This window comes from Malus domestica, chromosome 06 (genome assembly GCF_042453785.1).
Source record: "Malus domestica chromosome 06, GDT2T_hap1".
Lineage (NCBI taxonomy): Eukaryota > Viridiplantae > Streptophyta > Magnoliopsida > Rosales > Rosaceae > Malus > Malus domestica.
Window position 1 is genome coordinate 31,298,251 of NC_091666.1, and position 15,719 is coordinate 31,313,969.

Sequence of the window (15,719 nt, forward strand, 5' to 3'; positions counted from 1 at the left end):
TATTTATTTTGTTGGTGGCTTATAACTTCATGAGCTTTTTCTTGCACCGCAAAAGAATTCTGCCCAAACAGAATCACTGACTTGTGGGGTAAAAAATGGAGGATAGCAGGAAGAACTATCATCATCTAATTATATACAAAGGCCAAACAACTTCCAATTTTCCGAAGCATAAAAATGGGTGAGAGAGAGGGGACGGTAAAGACAGAAGGGGTTAGGTGTATCAGAATTGTGTACTTACCTTTTAGTCCTGTCCTATGTATATACTAATCATGATGGATTTTCTTTCCTTGCAAGTAATACAAACCTATGACGATTTGATCTCAAAATCGTATTGGGATTCTTCTTTACGTTTGCACAAACACATTTCTAATTAATAAATCTATTCACAACAATTATCAAATTATATACAATTTGACACGGGTTAAAAAATTGTTTGTTAAGAATTAAATTCACTCCTAATATTTAATAAAATTCATGTTGAAAAACCATGAACTTAATTAAAACATGATAAAAATGGTCGAAAAACTTTCATCGATTACAACTTTTTGCAGCATTCTATATGCACGTGTAAGATTGGGTAAGCGAAAGCGCAAAAATGGATCAAAACCCTCCCTAGCTTTATAGCTCTCCTTTGTCAATCTATGCATTTGGATCTTCTCCAAACCTTACTGTCCGGAGCCTAAAGATCAGGAACTTCTAACCCTTAATTTATGTGAAAAAGATATATGTGCCCTTAATTTGTGTGAGGTGAACTAACACAATAAGTTAATGATGATCGTCAGATTCAATTTGAATAGTTCAGATTGTTGGATTCGTAGAATTTAAAAAGTGATATTCCAAGTTGATTCTGTCCGGTCAATCTATATGCCAAACAAATTTACTAAATCCAAATGACAAACTTTGTCGACCATGAAGAAGAAACAAAAATAAAAACAAAGGCAAAGGATCGTGAAGATAAAATAAGGAGGAGGGAGAAGAAGAAATGGGCCCTGGGCCATGGGCCCATAGAAAGCAACCCTACACGTGGTGACATAAGACTGATGGGAGACCGTGGTACCTGGACAGATGCGTCCACTCGCTCTCCCACCGGCATACCCTCCGCTTTCTGGGCCCCACCGGGCCCACTTCCACTCCATGCTTACCTGTGGCCTAAGCTTTATTACTAAAAATTGCATTAATAAACTGTTTGAATACAGCATGTGGTGGGGCCCGCCTAACTTTTGACCTGATCATCATCCAATCAGAGCCGTCGATCTTGCGGAAGGCGTCGACGTCGGGTGGTGGCCCAACGAGCTGGAAGATTCCCCGGGGGGAGGGGTGGGGACGGTGTCTTCGATCGTGATGTAATCGACGAGATCCGGGCATCGCAGCTGTACACGTGGACAACACACGTCGAAACCCTAGCAGCTAGGGTTGTGATGGTCTCTGTGAAAAATCTCCAAATAAAGTGCCTCGACATTCGAGAAGGACGGACACTTGGCATGCTATATATGGGTCATCTTGTAAGTGCCGTAAGATATGGGATGTAAAAAGTGAGAAAATCTTTACCTCAAAAAATAAAATAAAAACAAAAAGTGAGAAAATCTTTACCTCAAAAAATAAAAAAAAAACAAAAAGTGAGAAAATCTTTACCTCCAAATATGCTTATGGTGCATTTTTTGAAAAAAAAATAGACGGCCCCATATATGTGTATGAAACTGTGAATTCGGGATGGAGTTAATGAGATAACACTTTTAACTTTAGATGGTGTTTTATAATCGAGCAATATTTTAATTTAGTCTATACAATATGAGCGAAGTTTAATTTTTTAGGTTAGTTATGTAATTCGCGTAACTATCATTTTGTTTAATTGCGTAGCAGACGATTTTTGATGAAATGATTACCTTACTTCCATTGTGAATTCACACTAATTTTACAAATTAATGTCTCAATTTATACGTGTCATTTTACTTAACTCTTGTTAATTTTCACATTAAATGTTAGTTTTTCAATTTTGAAAAAAATAACTAAGATTAAGTAAAATGACACGTGTCAATTAATTATGTGTATGGTAAGCATACATCATAGTTTATGGTGGTGAGTAAAAACGCTCCCATCTTTTCATTCTCTTTTAGTTAATAAAGAGAATTTCATTAATTAATAAATATTATAGCCTACAAATTTTGCATGCATAAAGTGATGCATTTTAATTTGTATAATTTAATGAGATGACTTTGAGGTACAAACCTTTTGATTTTCTATTAGTTTTCTATCAAACACAAGCTTTAAATTAAAAGATGAGAATACTCCAAAGCCCTAGGAAAAATTTGCCATTAAAAAAAAAATGTGTATGAAACCTCTTGGTTAATCCCATGGATTTGTCCCAAGTAAACAGACGTGTACGAAATCGGAAAGTAAACAAAGTTAGAGTCCATGCTAAGCTGTGTTTTGAAATTTAACATGCATTTTATTATGGGAACTTTAACGAAAAGTTTTCGGTACTGTTTATTTTAACGAAAAATCATATTTTTACACTAAAAAGTCAATCATGATACTATTCACTTTATCCTTATTGTTAAAACTCAAAATTTTCAAATTATTTTCATTAGTTTTCCTTTTTATTATTGCATTTGAAAATTATTGTTTGACAACTAGGTCATAACCTTGGGTTATGGATTTTTAAAGTTGGATTAGCCATCTAGAATATCAGTGTGAAAAACTGTTGTGCATATGCAGACGATTCCGCATGTTTAATATTTTTAAAAAGTGATGCAGGAGAGATTATTTATTTAAATTATATTTTATAGATCATATAGTTTAATGGTTGATGATTAAATTTGCAAATATTCTCACAAAACTTAAGTTCGAATTTGACTCTTGAATAGTAAAAGGACTTGTGTGATCCGTTAAATCACTCAAATAATGTTAAATTATTTTTAAAATAAGGGAGCCAAATGCCAATGGTGAATTGGTAGCACGCGTGACAGAGATGTTTTGCAAAGATTATCAAAACAATGCTTCTTCAAGTTTCTAACTGTATCATGAACTGATAAATAGTCGTATATAAAAGACTATAAGATTCCCCCACTTTGCCCAACACAATGGAGAACCATGAGAGGAAGCAACCACATTCTACGACGAATTAAGGTAGTTCTCACGCTGGATATGATTAGAATAAAATTAGATGAGATTAAAATATAAGAGATCTCATAGTTTTGTGAAAACTGTCAAATAGATGACGTGGTTCGAGTGCTCCTACACAAGTTCTTCTCTTCACCGCCAATGAAGGAGATTCCATTTGCGCTAAGGGTGAGAACCATAAGATTTCGTATTATTGAGGTTCAAGATAAATTTATTTTCACACATCTAATGATCACCTTATTGATCACATTACTCATAAAAATTTATCAAACGCAAAAGGATAATTTGATGTGCCTCCTTAATGTATCTAAAAAAAAATTGTCAAAATGTTCTGGCTTGATTTGAAATGTATGTGGTCCTTCAACCAATCCCTTTCTTTAATGGGTAAATTGGTGGATAGTGAGCACACCTATTTTTGGTGGCACAAGCTGTAGTTCCCAACTTCCCAACAAAGAAAGGCAGCACCAATGCACTCGTCGCTAATTTGAAAAGTTTGATCCAATTTGCTAGAGAAATCACACAAGAGAAGCGCCTCGAACACACTTAACCTTATTGGCAATTTGGCGAAGATCATAGTTTTCAACATGATAAAAGCAAGAACATCATTTGATGGGTTTGTGTGCCAAATTGTTCCTCCTTTTCACTTAACGGGATCCTTTCTAATTGATATGGTAATCATAGTAATGCTAGGTAAACCAATTTTTTTTGTCACATTGCAAATTATGTGATGTGTCTCCAATGGAAAATAAACATGTTAATTAACACTTAATTAATAATCAAATCATCAACAACCACACCATATAGTTTACCAAATATGATTTAAATAAATGATCTCCATAGCATTATCCTAATCATATTTTATATCACCAGTTCTGGTCGCCATTTTCCCAAGAATCTAAATCCAAAACGAAACCAAGAGTACTGATTATATGGAAAGGAGGAAGAGTTATAAACTTCATGGGTTGGCAACTTCATGAGTTCTGCGTGAGAGAAAAACTTCAGTCGAGTTGCCCTGTTACATTACTTCAGAGACACACGCAAGGGGACTTGCATTTTTGTAAGGGGTGTGATATCCACACACCTCTTTTTACTTCTCCCACACCTTTTTTATTTTCGACCATCGGATCGGATGAATTGAAGAAGATCAACGAACAGAAATTAACAAGAGGTGTGTGAGAAGTAAAAAATGGTGTGTGGATAGCACACCCTTTTTGTAAACCCTACTAACGAAGGATTTACTTTCCATATTTGTGTCGTGAATAGACAAACGTGATAGAGCAACCCAACTGCAGTTTTTCGCCTATATCTTTTGGCCTCCACCATACAAAAGGAAAGAAAAAGTAGAAGAATACAAATAGAAAGAAAATAAAATGGATGACACACCATCATGAAGTTGACCCCCACAATATGAAAGAAAGAAAGAGCAATACCTTTGGATGCTTTGCTTCGCTCAGCTTCACAAGAAATCTGTGCAACCAGACTTTAATTGTAGCTAGCAACAGTAAATGGAAGTCAACTGAATTTCTGTGTATGTAATATGTATACATACATATATATACACACACACGCACATAAACATATACAGAGCTTCAATAATACAGATCAGGATTCAGATCCAGCAGCTCATGGCATGTGGAAGTACTGGTTTGGTACTGATGTGATTTTATAAAAAAAAATAAGTATAAAAAAAAAGCTGAGCTCAAAAATGTGTTTGGTAAACACTTAAAAACAGCTTATTTTCACAGTTTTTGGTGAAAAAAAAACTGAAAACATGAAGCAGCAAAAATGAGCTTATTCTCACAGCACAGCAGAAACAGTTTTTTTTCAAAGCACAGCAATACCAAACCAGCCAAATTGTATAAAAAAAAGCTCACGATAGCAAAACACCATTGAACATAAGTTGGCTCGGGAAGTCAATGTCTCGATGAAATAGGAAGATGAACTAGTACAAAAGGTCCAATTGAGTTTACTTACATGCTAATCATCTGCACCTCTTTTGGTTTAAACATTCCACAACTGATTTGAAGCTTGAAAAGTTTCTTGGTATGCAAGAAACGGCAAGCGATATCGGGATAGAAGCATAAAGAGGAACTAGTAAGGGCTCGCGTTTAAAACTCGTTTCATGACATTTTTAACAAAAAATATGAAATGAGAGGCATTCCCATCAAGCTTTCTTAACAAGAAAACTTTATTTAATTACATGAAATTCCATACAAAAATGGTCCATTAAACACTAATTAAGATCCCCATGAAAAACAAGATTACAACGGGGCAAAAACCACCATCTTTTGAAACCTAGTTCCCACCACCACATCTGGATCGGGGTGGGCCATTTTGCTTGGACTTATTTTCACTTCTATGCCATACTTCAAACAAGATGATAATACCCCGGGGATTCGGATTTGCCATTAGAAACTTAGTAAGACCAGGACCAAAAGGCATGATCTTCCACCGGGAATGCGTAATTACATGAATTCGCAGGTGTATCGGAGTAATCAACATCTTCAATCTTTGGGAAGATGTATGGAGGCAGCATGCTTTTGGTAAAGTTATCTTCTTCATCTTGGGAAAGGTCAGATTGTTCAGGTTCGAAAGCATACGAAGAATCACCAGGCTCCAAGAGTGAAGAGTGAACTCCATCCGTGTAGTGTGAGCTGTCTGAATCAAATATATCACTCCTGCCTGAACTAAGATCTTCCTGCTTAGAGGCCACAGCTGAGACTTTAGATACTTCGCCTTCAGAGACCGTGTCAGCAATTGGCTTCTGCGGCGGTTCTTGAGATAATCTGTTGGTATCAGATAGTTCTGAATTTCCCCTCTCTTTCTCTTTGAGATGCAGCTTGTCTGAGAGGACAGTAACCTGATGACCAATTCAGACATATCATGTCAAATTCGAAAGAAAAATACTACAAATGGAAAAATTAAGGCAGGAAATCACCGATATCAATCGCTACCTCGGCCTTTAGTTTATCGTTCTCTTTGGAAAGGCTTTCACAATTAGCCTTGAGATTATTGTAGTTGGCTTGCAACTCCTCATAATCCTTCTCAAGCTGTTTTGTCTTCCACCTTGCCCGGCGGTTCTGGAACCATATCGCAACCTGCCGAGGCTGCAAGCCAAGGTCCTTTGCAAGCAGGACTTTCCTCTCCGGTTCCAGTTTGTTTTCCACGTCAAAGCTTTTTTCGAGAAACTGGACTTGATCAGCGGTTAGCCGCCTCTTCTTCCCAGGTTGATGGAGATACTCATCCAAGTCATCGTCCCCGTTATCTTCGTGCTCAAACTGGCGGAACAATGACCTATTTGATCCACTTCCTCCACGAACATCTTCGAAACTCACCATCGATCTTGAACCTGAACAAGATGTTATCTGTTAATTATAATACCATCTTCCAAAACAATACCACACACAAGAACAACATCCTGCCACACAATTTTCCTCTACAAATCATATGGATTATATCTAAAAATGATGAACATAAACACTCACTCCATGATCAGCTCTGATCACAAAGTGTGTGTTTGTTTTGGCAGCTGATTATTCTACGATTCCGAATTCCGAAATAATTAACATAATTATAACCAGAAAGATGAACAGGGGCCTGGACTATATGCAAATTTTAATTTTTGCTTGATTCACACACAAGTTAAGCAGCAACATATACATATCAACATATCCATATATAGCAAAAGACTAAATATTTAAGGAGAACATAAACACTGAAAAATTAGTGATAAATAAACTCAACACTTTTTTTTGACACGCATAAATTGAGAAATGACCAAATATGTGGTCACATATCCCAGCAAGGGTGTTGGGTTCAAAACTATCATGTGTAATAGTTTCAAATCATTGCCCTCATCTTAATAATAATAATTTTTTTCCAAAAAAAAAAAAAAACAGCTCAAATAATAAAAATCAGAAACAGTGTACAAAGAGAGTGAAATAGTACCGAGAAAAGAAGCAGACGAAGAATTTGATGACCCAGAAAGGAATAGAGAATCAAGACGCTCAGAACCCCTCTGGTTCTGAAACAAAGCACTCAGGCCGGACGAACTTCCGCCGCCGTAGACCCTCCCACCGGCCATGTTTACAGTTAACACTCCGACGAATTAGTATTGTTTACTATGTGATTATTAAGCTGCTCGAGTGAACATCACAGCTTGATTTTTTAGATGGTGAGTGATCCGAAGCTCAGGGTTTGGAAAGAATCACGCTTTGTGGCGGAAGAAGCTGGTGATGATGATTTCTGTGATGTGGGAAGTGTGGGAACAGCGGCTGCACACACCCATCACTCAGAAGAAGGAGAAGTTGTGGGACGTTGAATTGGACGTGGTGGTGGAAACAGTGGAAGACGAAGTAGCTCTGTAAATTGGAAGTTTCAGAGAGAGAGAGAGAGAGGAGAGAGAGAAAGAGAGAGAGCGAAGGAGAGTTTCCTTCTTTCTCAAAAACGCAGCGTGATGGTGATAAATATAGTAAAACCCAAAGGGGTTAGAGGACAAAGATGGGGGTCTGATTACAATGCTGCCCTTCGTTCTAAAGCATCAATTGTATACTTATTTTATAATTGTGCCTGGAGTATAAGATACGTCAGATATCATTATGTAATTTAACGAACATTGTTAAAAAAATAAATTTTTTTTAATTGTATAATGACATATTACGTACTGACACGTGTTTCAAACACATTGAAAAATCTCTTCATACCGACATATGCATAATCCTAAAATCATCTCATTTCATTTTCTCTTTTGTTTTCAGTTCCAAGTACGTGGTCTCTAAATCTTTGTTAGAATTACAAAATAAGGCCTTGTTATTGTGTTCTGTTGTATATGATTTGATTTGTCTAATATTCTATGGGGTTAAAATACCTTGTGAAACCCATAAATAAAATCAAAATGTTAGAAAATAATAATTTGTGCTAAGGCACATGACTATTTGGTCTAGCGTCAGTAGTCGTCACTTTGTTAGAACGGGTCTTAAGTTTGATTCATACAAATGCAAAGACAATATTACATTTGTAGTTAGTTTAATATTAAGTTGTGACACATTATGATTTGTAATGGATGAGTCAATGACATGTAAATTTTTTTTTTTTTTTGTATCCTATATGATTCGTTTATCTAATTCACTATCACTGGATAAGTAGCTTATAAGCATTTTTTTATATAAAAAAAAGGACAAACTGGTGGGTTCGCCTCACTAGTCTAACCTTTTGAGGGCTAGAAAGACTCACAAAGATATTTCAGTCTCCCCCTAACCATTATCGTTTGATTTATCAGCGTCAAATCCAAGACGTGCCATGAGGAATACTGACATGATATTCATTACGTTTTGAGCTTTGACGTAACTTAATGGTTGTACGGTTGTGGTACTCTAGTTCTTTCACTAGAGGTTTTCTGCAAGCACCATATTCTTTGTAGACCAACTTTTTGGATTAAATTTGCAATCACGTGATATGTCATCAATAATAAATAAGTACATTAATCATGACTTAAATAATACTTTAATCATCAACAATCACGTCTAATAATTTACATAATATAATTTAAATAATTTGTCTCCTTAACATCATCGTAAAAGAAAAATGTGCATATTTCACAAAAAAAATCACAGAGAGCTAGCATAGGGGAGGGAGACCTGTTCATATCGTATGGACACAGTTTTGATTTTTTTTTTGTTTAGCAAGACGTGCAAACAACATTCTAAATATTGTAAACATATTCTACAAGAAAATGATGGAAAAGAGAGCGTGGAACGTGCAAGGGAGGGCATAATGGTAAATGTGCTGGTAATGGAAGATGAAAACGAGGGAGAATACAGAAACAAAGGCATCGAGTCGAACCAGTCGCTTTCAGAATTCATGAAGGAGCGAGTCCGAACGGATGACTCAGAAACCCAGTCTCTATGACTCTGACCACTCAGTGCCACTTCAACCACCCGGGCGCCTCGCGATTCAACATGGCGGGCCACCATTGGGCCACGTCTACGTAAGGTGGGCCAGTCATGTCTCTTCATACGGATTTTATATTCGCTTGGTCTCACTATCTTAGCGGGATATTATATCTACACATATGAAATTACTTCTTTAACATTCTTTTAATTTTTTAATATATTTCTATCAAATGGTAGTGATGTGCATAAAAGATTTAAAAACTAAAAAAATTTGAAAAAAAAAATTTTAAATGTGTGAAAATAATATTTCTATCTCAGCCTCATATCAGCATGAACCTCAGCTAACCATATATGCCAAAACTTCAGTGACGTGCCCAAATATTCTTATCTTATTTGCAGTCAAATGAAAATATTCCATTAATTTAACCTTGTAATGTGTATGAAGGGATTCGCGAATCGAGAAAGTCAGGAATATGAGATGGAAGAATTGAGGAGATTGAAGACTGCAATGTGAGAGATATATATTTTTGTAATTTGATTATATACACGTGAAATCAGGAATGAGAGGAATTTTAATACGAAAGTCGGAATTAAAATTTCAGTATTATTTTAAGTAAACATGTCATTAATTTTTTTTTCACTTACCAATCAAAGTGGTTGCTAGGTTCCCTTCGTGTTGGTGACTGCTTTGATATCAACTAGACAATTTCAAGATCTGGTGTCTGATTCTTCCATCCATTAGTATCGTTTACGTAAAGAAAGGAAAGTGATTTTCGCACATCCTTACTTATCAATGGACTTTGACTTAAATAAGTGAAAGAAGAATTAAGGAACATAAATAAAGATACGTCAAAGAAAAACGAGTGTTCGAAAATGATTCTTTAGCCCAATAATTTGTTATAAACTTTTATCATAAGCCCATAATTTGTTTTGCGTTTTGGGAGTTATCCAAAATGAGCCAAAGCCCATATATCCACTGTGTAAAAGATCTAGTCCCCAATCTTAGATTCTTGATCCAGTTCTGCTTTAGGAACCCAATTCTGGGTTCTCATTTAGAATTGCAACAAGTGGAAAGTGATTTGGTTCTTCTGCCTTCTCCAAGCATATGAGCAATTCTAATGCAAATCCTCTAAGCGATCCCTTTTGATGGCTCAACAACCTCAACTTACTCTAAAACTACTCTAAAATACGGGATGAGAAATTGAAGCTCAGATGCAAGAAAACGGACACACTACTGTTCGAGCCAACTAGTCTAACCCACATCTACTAATTAACCAACCATGCATAAAAGCTCAAACTAGATTTGGAAGTGGCAGCTCCAACATACGTAGATTGGAGGAGATTTCAATTTCACAGTTTCATGTTGTTTCAACATCAAAGCAAAGAACATGTTCGATGAACATGTTCAATGGAGAACATAAGGAATATGCAGAATTTCTTCTCGACCTTGTCATGTTGACCGACATCTATACGATGTGCATTTTTGGTATTTCCTTCAACCCTTCTATTTAAGGGCAAACTAAAACCACCACAACTGTCTGCTGCCTTATTGGTTGTTACTTGTAGTAGTTCTTTCACCTCACCCTCAGAACCCATTTCGCATTATTCCCACCATTTAGGTCAGTCTCTATTGGCTAGGGCAACTTGATATGATGCCAGGAGACATCATCTTGATTGTACACGTGTCTATTGCTAACAAAACTTCAGATGAAACAAGGCATTTGCTTAAAAACCACTGCAGAATTTGTGGTTCTAGCTAGAAGAGTTTTTATTGGCCACTGTTTGTGGCTACTGCATTCTCTTTTCATGCAACATTTGGGACCTTAAACAGCTGACGCAAAACTTTGGATATCGTCGCTGCTAATTTTTTAACTGGGGTTTCTATGCTTCTTGTTTAGAAGGTGATTAGAAAGACTTGAATACTGGAAGTATATGCAGGAAATCTTAACGTCTACTTTTAGGTTTAGCAATCTTTGTGAAATAGGAATCTTTGTGTTATTCTTTAATTTTCAAAGGCATTCTCTCTTTTCCATTGCTTTACAGTACTCTGGCTGGAATTGATTTTGCAATACAGAAGGAGATTATAGCAAATCTAACTTTCTGTGGCATATATGAAACAGAGATTTGATCCACACCAGCAGATCGATGCTCTCGTAAAATTTTCTCCCTTTCATACTAAGTTGAAGTCGTCGAAACAGATATGCTTTACAACAACCAAGCCTTATCCAGCCATTAAGTGGGGTCAGCTATATGAATTTTAGAACGCCACCTTGCTCGGTTTAGGCAAATAAATTTTTTTAGCAATACAACACCATAACATACAGCTGATAAATTCCAAGTTATCTGTGTGCAAAGCTACATGGTACATACATATTGCAAGCCTTTTTCTACATGGAACGTAAGATTAGTCATTAATCGTAATCATATTCCATAATTATCCACATTCCAATCTCTAAACAATGCAGGATTCTTGGTTATATTTATGAGCCACAACTTTTGAAAGGCCGAAAATATTCTTAAGTTAGTTAGGTGATTAAGATTAGCATATACTAATGTTCTCCTTGGCGAAACGCTACCCAGGAGAACCTACATTCTATGAAAATTAAGAATAATCAGATGAGTATACCCCTTCATGGTGATGTTGAGACAATGAATGTGTCGTAAGTTCCATTCAAAAAGAAAAACCTCACTCAAAATCTGATTCCTATCATCATCTACTGAAATTTGGCATATGGAAAATATACACTTGTGGAAGATACTTATGCCTTGCACCAAAAGCAAGAGCATATATAAAGATGAAATGTCATTTAACCTATGTTTTTATTAAAAAAATTTCCATCTTTCGTTTTTAAGAGGTAAGGTTTGTGACCTCAGATTAAGTGCTTTTTTTTCTTTCTATTTTAATAAGATATCCCCATATACCATCGAGGTTTTTATTAAAGAAAATTAAATAGTTCTATTTAGGGTAAATTGAAAATCCACTATTAATTTTCTTTAATAGAACTATGGGGATATCTTATTAGTTTTTTAATAGAACCATTTAATTTTCTTTAATAGAACTATGGGGATATCTTATTAGTTTTCTTTAATAAGATATCCCCATATACCATCGAGGTTTTTATTAAAGAAAATTAAATAGTTCTATTTAGTGGATTTTTATAGGGGAAAATTAAATAGTTCAATTTCATACCTCACGTCATATTTTATTTCAATTTCATATATCCATTATATTTTTCATCCACTGATCCGTTAAAAGCTGACGTGGCAACCACATTTGTGTTGACGTGGCTGACAAATTTGTGCCATATGACAATTTTTTTTTACTCATTTAAAATATTATAATAATTTTCTCTATTTAAATTTTTTTTTTTAAAATAAGCCAGAATCCCCTTCTTCTTCCCCACCCAAGCATCCATCCATCCCTTCCACGGCTCCACCCCTCCATCTCCTCCACCCCCTTCGTCTTCCCTACCCGAGTAACAAACCGAAATATAAAAATGACATCCAATTTCCACAAAATTACAGAGCAAGGACAACAATGGCTAGGCTCACCGATTACCCAAATCGAAATCCACAACATGTGCTGAGCTCACCAACTAATCCATTTTGCTCAATAGGTAGCTCTGTTTTGCTTAACGGCTAATCCACCACCTGTGTTGAACTCGCCATAACCCCAACCTCTATCTCTGTAATGAATGGTGTGGTGAGGGGTTCGTGGAGGTCGATGTCGATGTGGGTGTCTTTCTCCAATGCTCGCGGCCATGTGAGTGGTGTACAGAGAGGCGGAGAATTTGGGTTAGAGAAAAGCCTGGGATTGGATTTTTTGGGGTTTGAGGTTTTGTCGACGGATGAGATGTTGCAGCGGGAGGAGAGGATGAGGTGATGGTTTGGGGGAAAAATTGGGGGACGGGGTTGGTGACGGGAGAAAGGGCGAGTCTGATTTGGGTTAGGGGTGTGCTTGGATGGGGAGAAGGGGTGGGGAAGACGAACTGGGTTTTGGCTTTTTTTTTTGCTTTTCTTTAATTAATTATTTTGAATTTTTTTATTAAGTGTTTAGCCACATGGCACAAATGTGGCAGCTACGTCAGCACAAACGGGAACCCCTTATTTGCCACATCATCACTTAACGGTTTATTTAACAGATTTTCTAACGAATGTATAAAATTGAAATAAAATAGGACATAAGGTATGCAATTGAAATGTTTTAAAGATGTTGTAAGGAATTGAAATCGACACCAAACCTGAGGGGGTAAAGTGTAATTAACCCTTCTATATATTTTGAATCTAAAAAGTTTGCCTTGGAGCTGAGCAGGCTAACTATGAAGACTGTGAAGCAAAATCCCGATGCCAGCACCTGATCTTGCTCCACCTTTGACCTCCCAGCCACTTCGCCCAACCGATACCCAGTAGCTTGATGTATCAAACCTAGAAGATAGTTATTGTTGTTTTTTCTATTTTGTTCGGATATCTTGTATGTATATTTTCATATATCTTATAATTAAATACTTTTTCTTGGTTTATTAATTATTGTTTAGAATTTAATTACAATATTTATTAAAAAGTAAATAAAAAATATTTTTGCAAAAAAAAAAAGGGTTTGCGTGACGAAGAAGTAGGCTACGTCGCGCAAAGCCACTTTGCGCGACGCATGTCCCTACGTCACGTAAAGCGAGGCAAAGCCATTAAGCCACTTTGCATGATGCACGCATGTCGCACAAAGTGGATTTGCACGACGTAGGCCGTGCTTTGCACAACACATGTTATTTCTTCGTTGCGCAAACCCTACTGTCACTACCTTGGTGCGACGGTTAGCGCACGACGAAGGTTGCGTCGCGCAAACCCTTAGGCAACGATTTTTGACTTTGCACGACGAATGTACGTACATCGTGCAAAGTGTTTTTTCTACTAGTGTGCATTTTTCAAGCCCAACAAGGGAAACCTTAGATGTACTGGCAATATCAATGCATGGCAGTAATTAAATAGTGGATTGCTGCCACTTAGTACTATAATTTAGTGGTATTCGTCTTCACTTATAAATGAGCGGTCTTAGGTTCGATTCTCGCTAAATATGAATTTGAACTACATGATTGCTAGCCCATTGTGAGGCTAAATCTACCATCTCTCTTTAGTATAGATAATATTATTTGTTTAAAAAAAAATAGTGGATTGCTAGGACCACACCCAATTGAGAAACCCTAATAGGCACCCAGTTTATCTCAGAGAAATTATAGCCACACTTTTGCATGATCAGGTATTCAAGTGGCTCAGAAAGGAAACCTAAGCTACCGGGCAACAACATAGAATGATATGGCCACACCAGTCCAGCGCTGAAAGCTCCATAACACAAAAATCACATGAACCTTGCTAGGGAAATTTGGATGGACTTGTTAAATTCTACTTAAGAAAGCAAAGGTTTTCCAGAATTGGGAAATTCAAAATATGATTAGTAGATAAGGAATTGATCCTTGGATTAGTTCTAGACAGTGGATAATACAAGTCGGGTGACGTGGAGCACATGTGATCGTTAAGCTTCACACATAAGATAACATGCTCCGATACCATCAAGAAAGTTGAGGTTCCACCATAATATGAGAAATAGCCCAATTATTTATAAACACATGCAAGATCCCTGATTTTCCCAATGTAAAATTCATACTCTCAACAAATACTACCTCAGCTCGTTGCTCGTCCATTGTCAACGGCGTCACGGGCGTATATAGGCACACACCGTGGCTAGTTGTCAACAATTTGAATCGTTATCACATTGAGAGGTTCTACTGGTTGATGTGTCTTAAGTGGAATCAAATTTCTGTAGTATCTCTTAAGGCGAGCCGCTTCGAATACATATCAATGGGGTATGAAGATCACTTAAAGGAAAATCAAAATCAAACCCTAAAAAATTAACAAATAAATTTCGATCTCATTACCAATTTTTCTTGCTGATACTCACATTCCAAGCTCAGATATCATCACCGAAACCCTCTAATTACCAAATTAATTATTAATCATTTTCAGCAATTTAAAAAACACAAACATATTTTTTGTCAAAAGATAAATTTTGTTGGGTTAGATGTTAGATTAGCCACTGACGGGGTTTGAATCTACGTCGTCATGGAAGGGCTCAACACATTTTCACCACTGTTGAAATCACTGCTTCTTTTTCTGCTGGAGTTTCGTATATATAAAATTTTCATACAATAGATAATGTCTTGCTGATTATTCATATCCTTCACAACTAGTAAATTAAGAGACTTGCTGAAAACCAGACCACATGCAATTATCATATCGTAAAATAATTCGATTCAAGTTTTCTTTGTTTTTTTTCATGAAATCTCAAACACAAAACGGAAATCCAATAGACAAACGGGTGGTGAATCGAATAAACCTCAAATAACATATGTTTATACCATACTTAGGGCCTCTGTATTTAGACCTCGTATAAATACTCGGGGGACTCAAATGTAATTATGTAATAAATAAAGGGGAAAATATGTAATAAGTGAGGATCCCTTATTCTATAAAAGGGCCTCCTCACCCTCACAAACCTCAAGCTCTCATCCTCACATACATAGGCCAAGTTTGAGGCCATGGGAAGAGAGCACACAGAAAATAGGCTAGAGAGCACACTGCCTCTAGCCTTCTTGTATATTCACCATTCAGAGTAAAACAATATTAACATCAATGTAGACGTAGCCTAAACATTGGGAT

At 36.4% G+C, this 15,719-nt stretch overlaps 1 protein-coding gene across 1 annotated transcript; it reads right to left on the bottom strand.

Moving 5' to 3' along the window:
- Positions 1-5,262: 5,262 nt before the first annotated feature.
- On the bottom strand, positions 5,263-7,225 carry LOC103428301 (homeobox-leucine zipper protein HAT5-like). The gene is made up of 3 exons (NM_001328891.1): positions 7,069-7,225; positions 6,075-6,469; positions 5,263-5,980 (listed from the first exon to the last, which is right to left on the bottom strand). Exons 1-3 carry the CDS (start codon positions 7,202-7,204, stop codon positions 5,537-5,539), a joined length of 975 nt encoding a protein of 324 aa, NP_001315820.1. The 5' UTR covers positions 7,205-7,225; the 3' UTR covers positions 5,263-5,536.
- Positions 7,226-15,719: the final 8,494 nt, after the last annotated feature.

Excerpts from the sequence above, each read along its gene's own strand:
- LOC103428301 (NM_001328891.1), bottom strand. The coding sequence starts at position 7,204 with ATGGCCGGTGGGAGGGTCTACGGCGGCGGAAGTTCGTCCGGCCTGAGT. Across the intron at positions 6,470-7,068 it reads TTCGTCTGCTTCTTTTCTCG|GTTCAAGATCGATGGTGAGT; the intron begins GTACTATTTCAC and ends CATCTTGTTCAG. Across the intron at positions 5,981-6,074 it reads ACGATAAACTAAAGGCCGAG|GTTACTGTCCTCTCAGACAA; the intron begins GTAGCGATTGAT and ends ATTGGTCATCAG.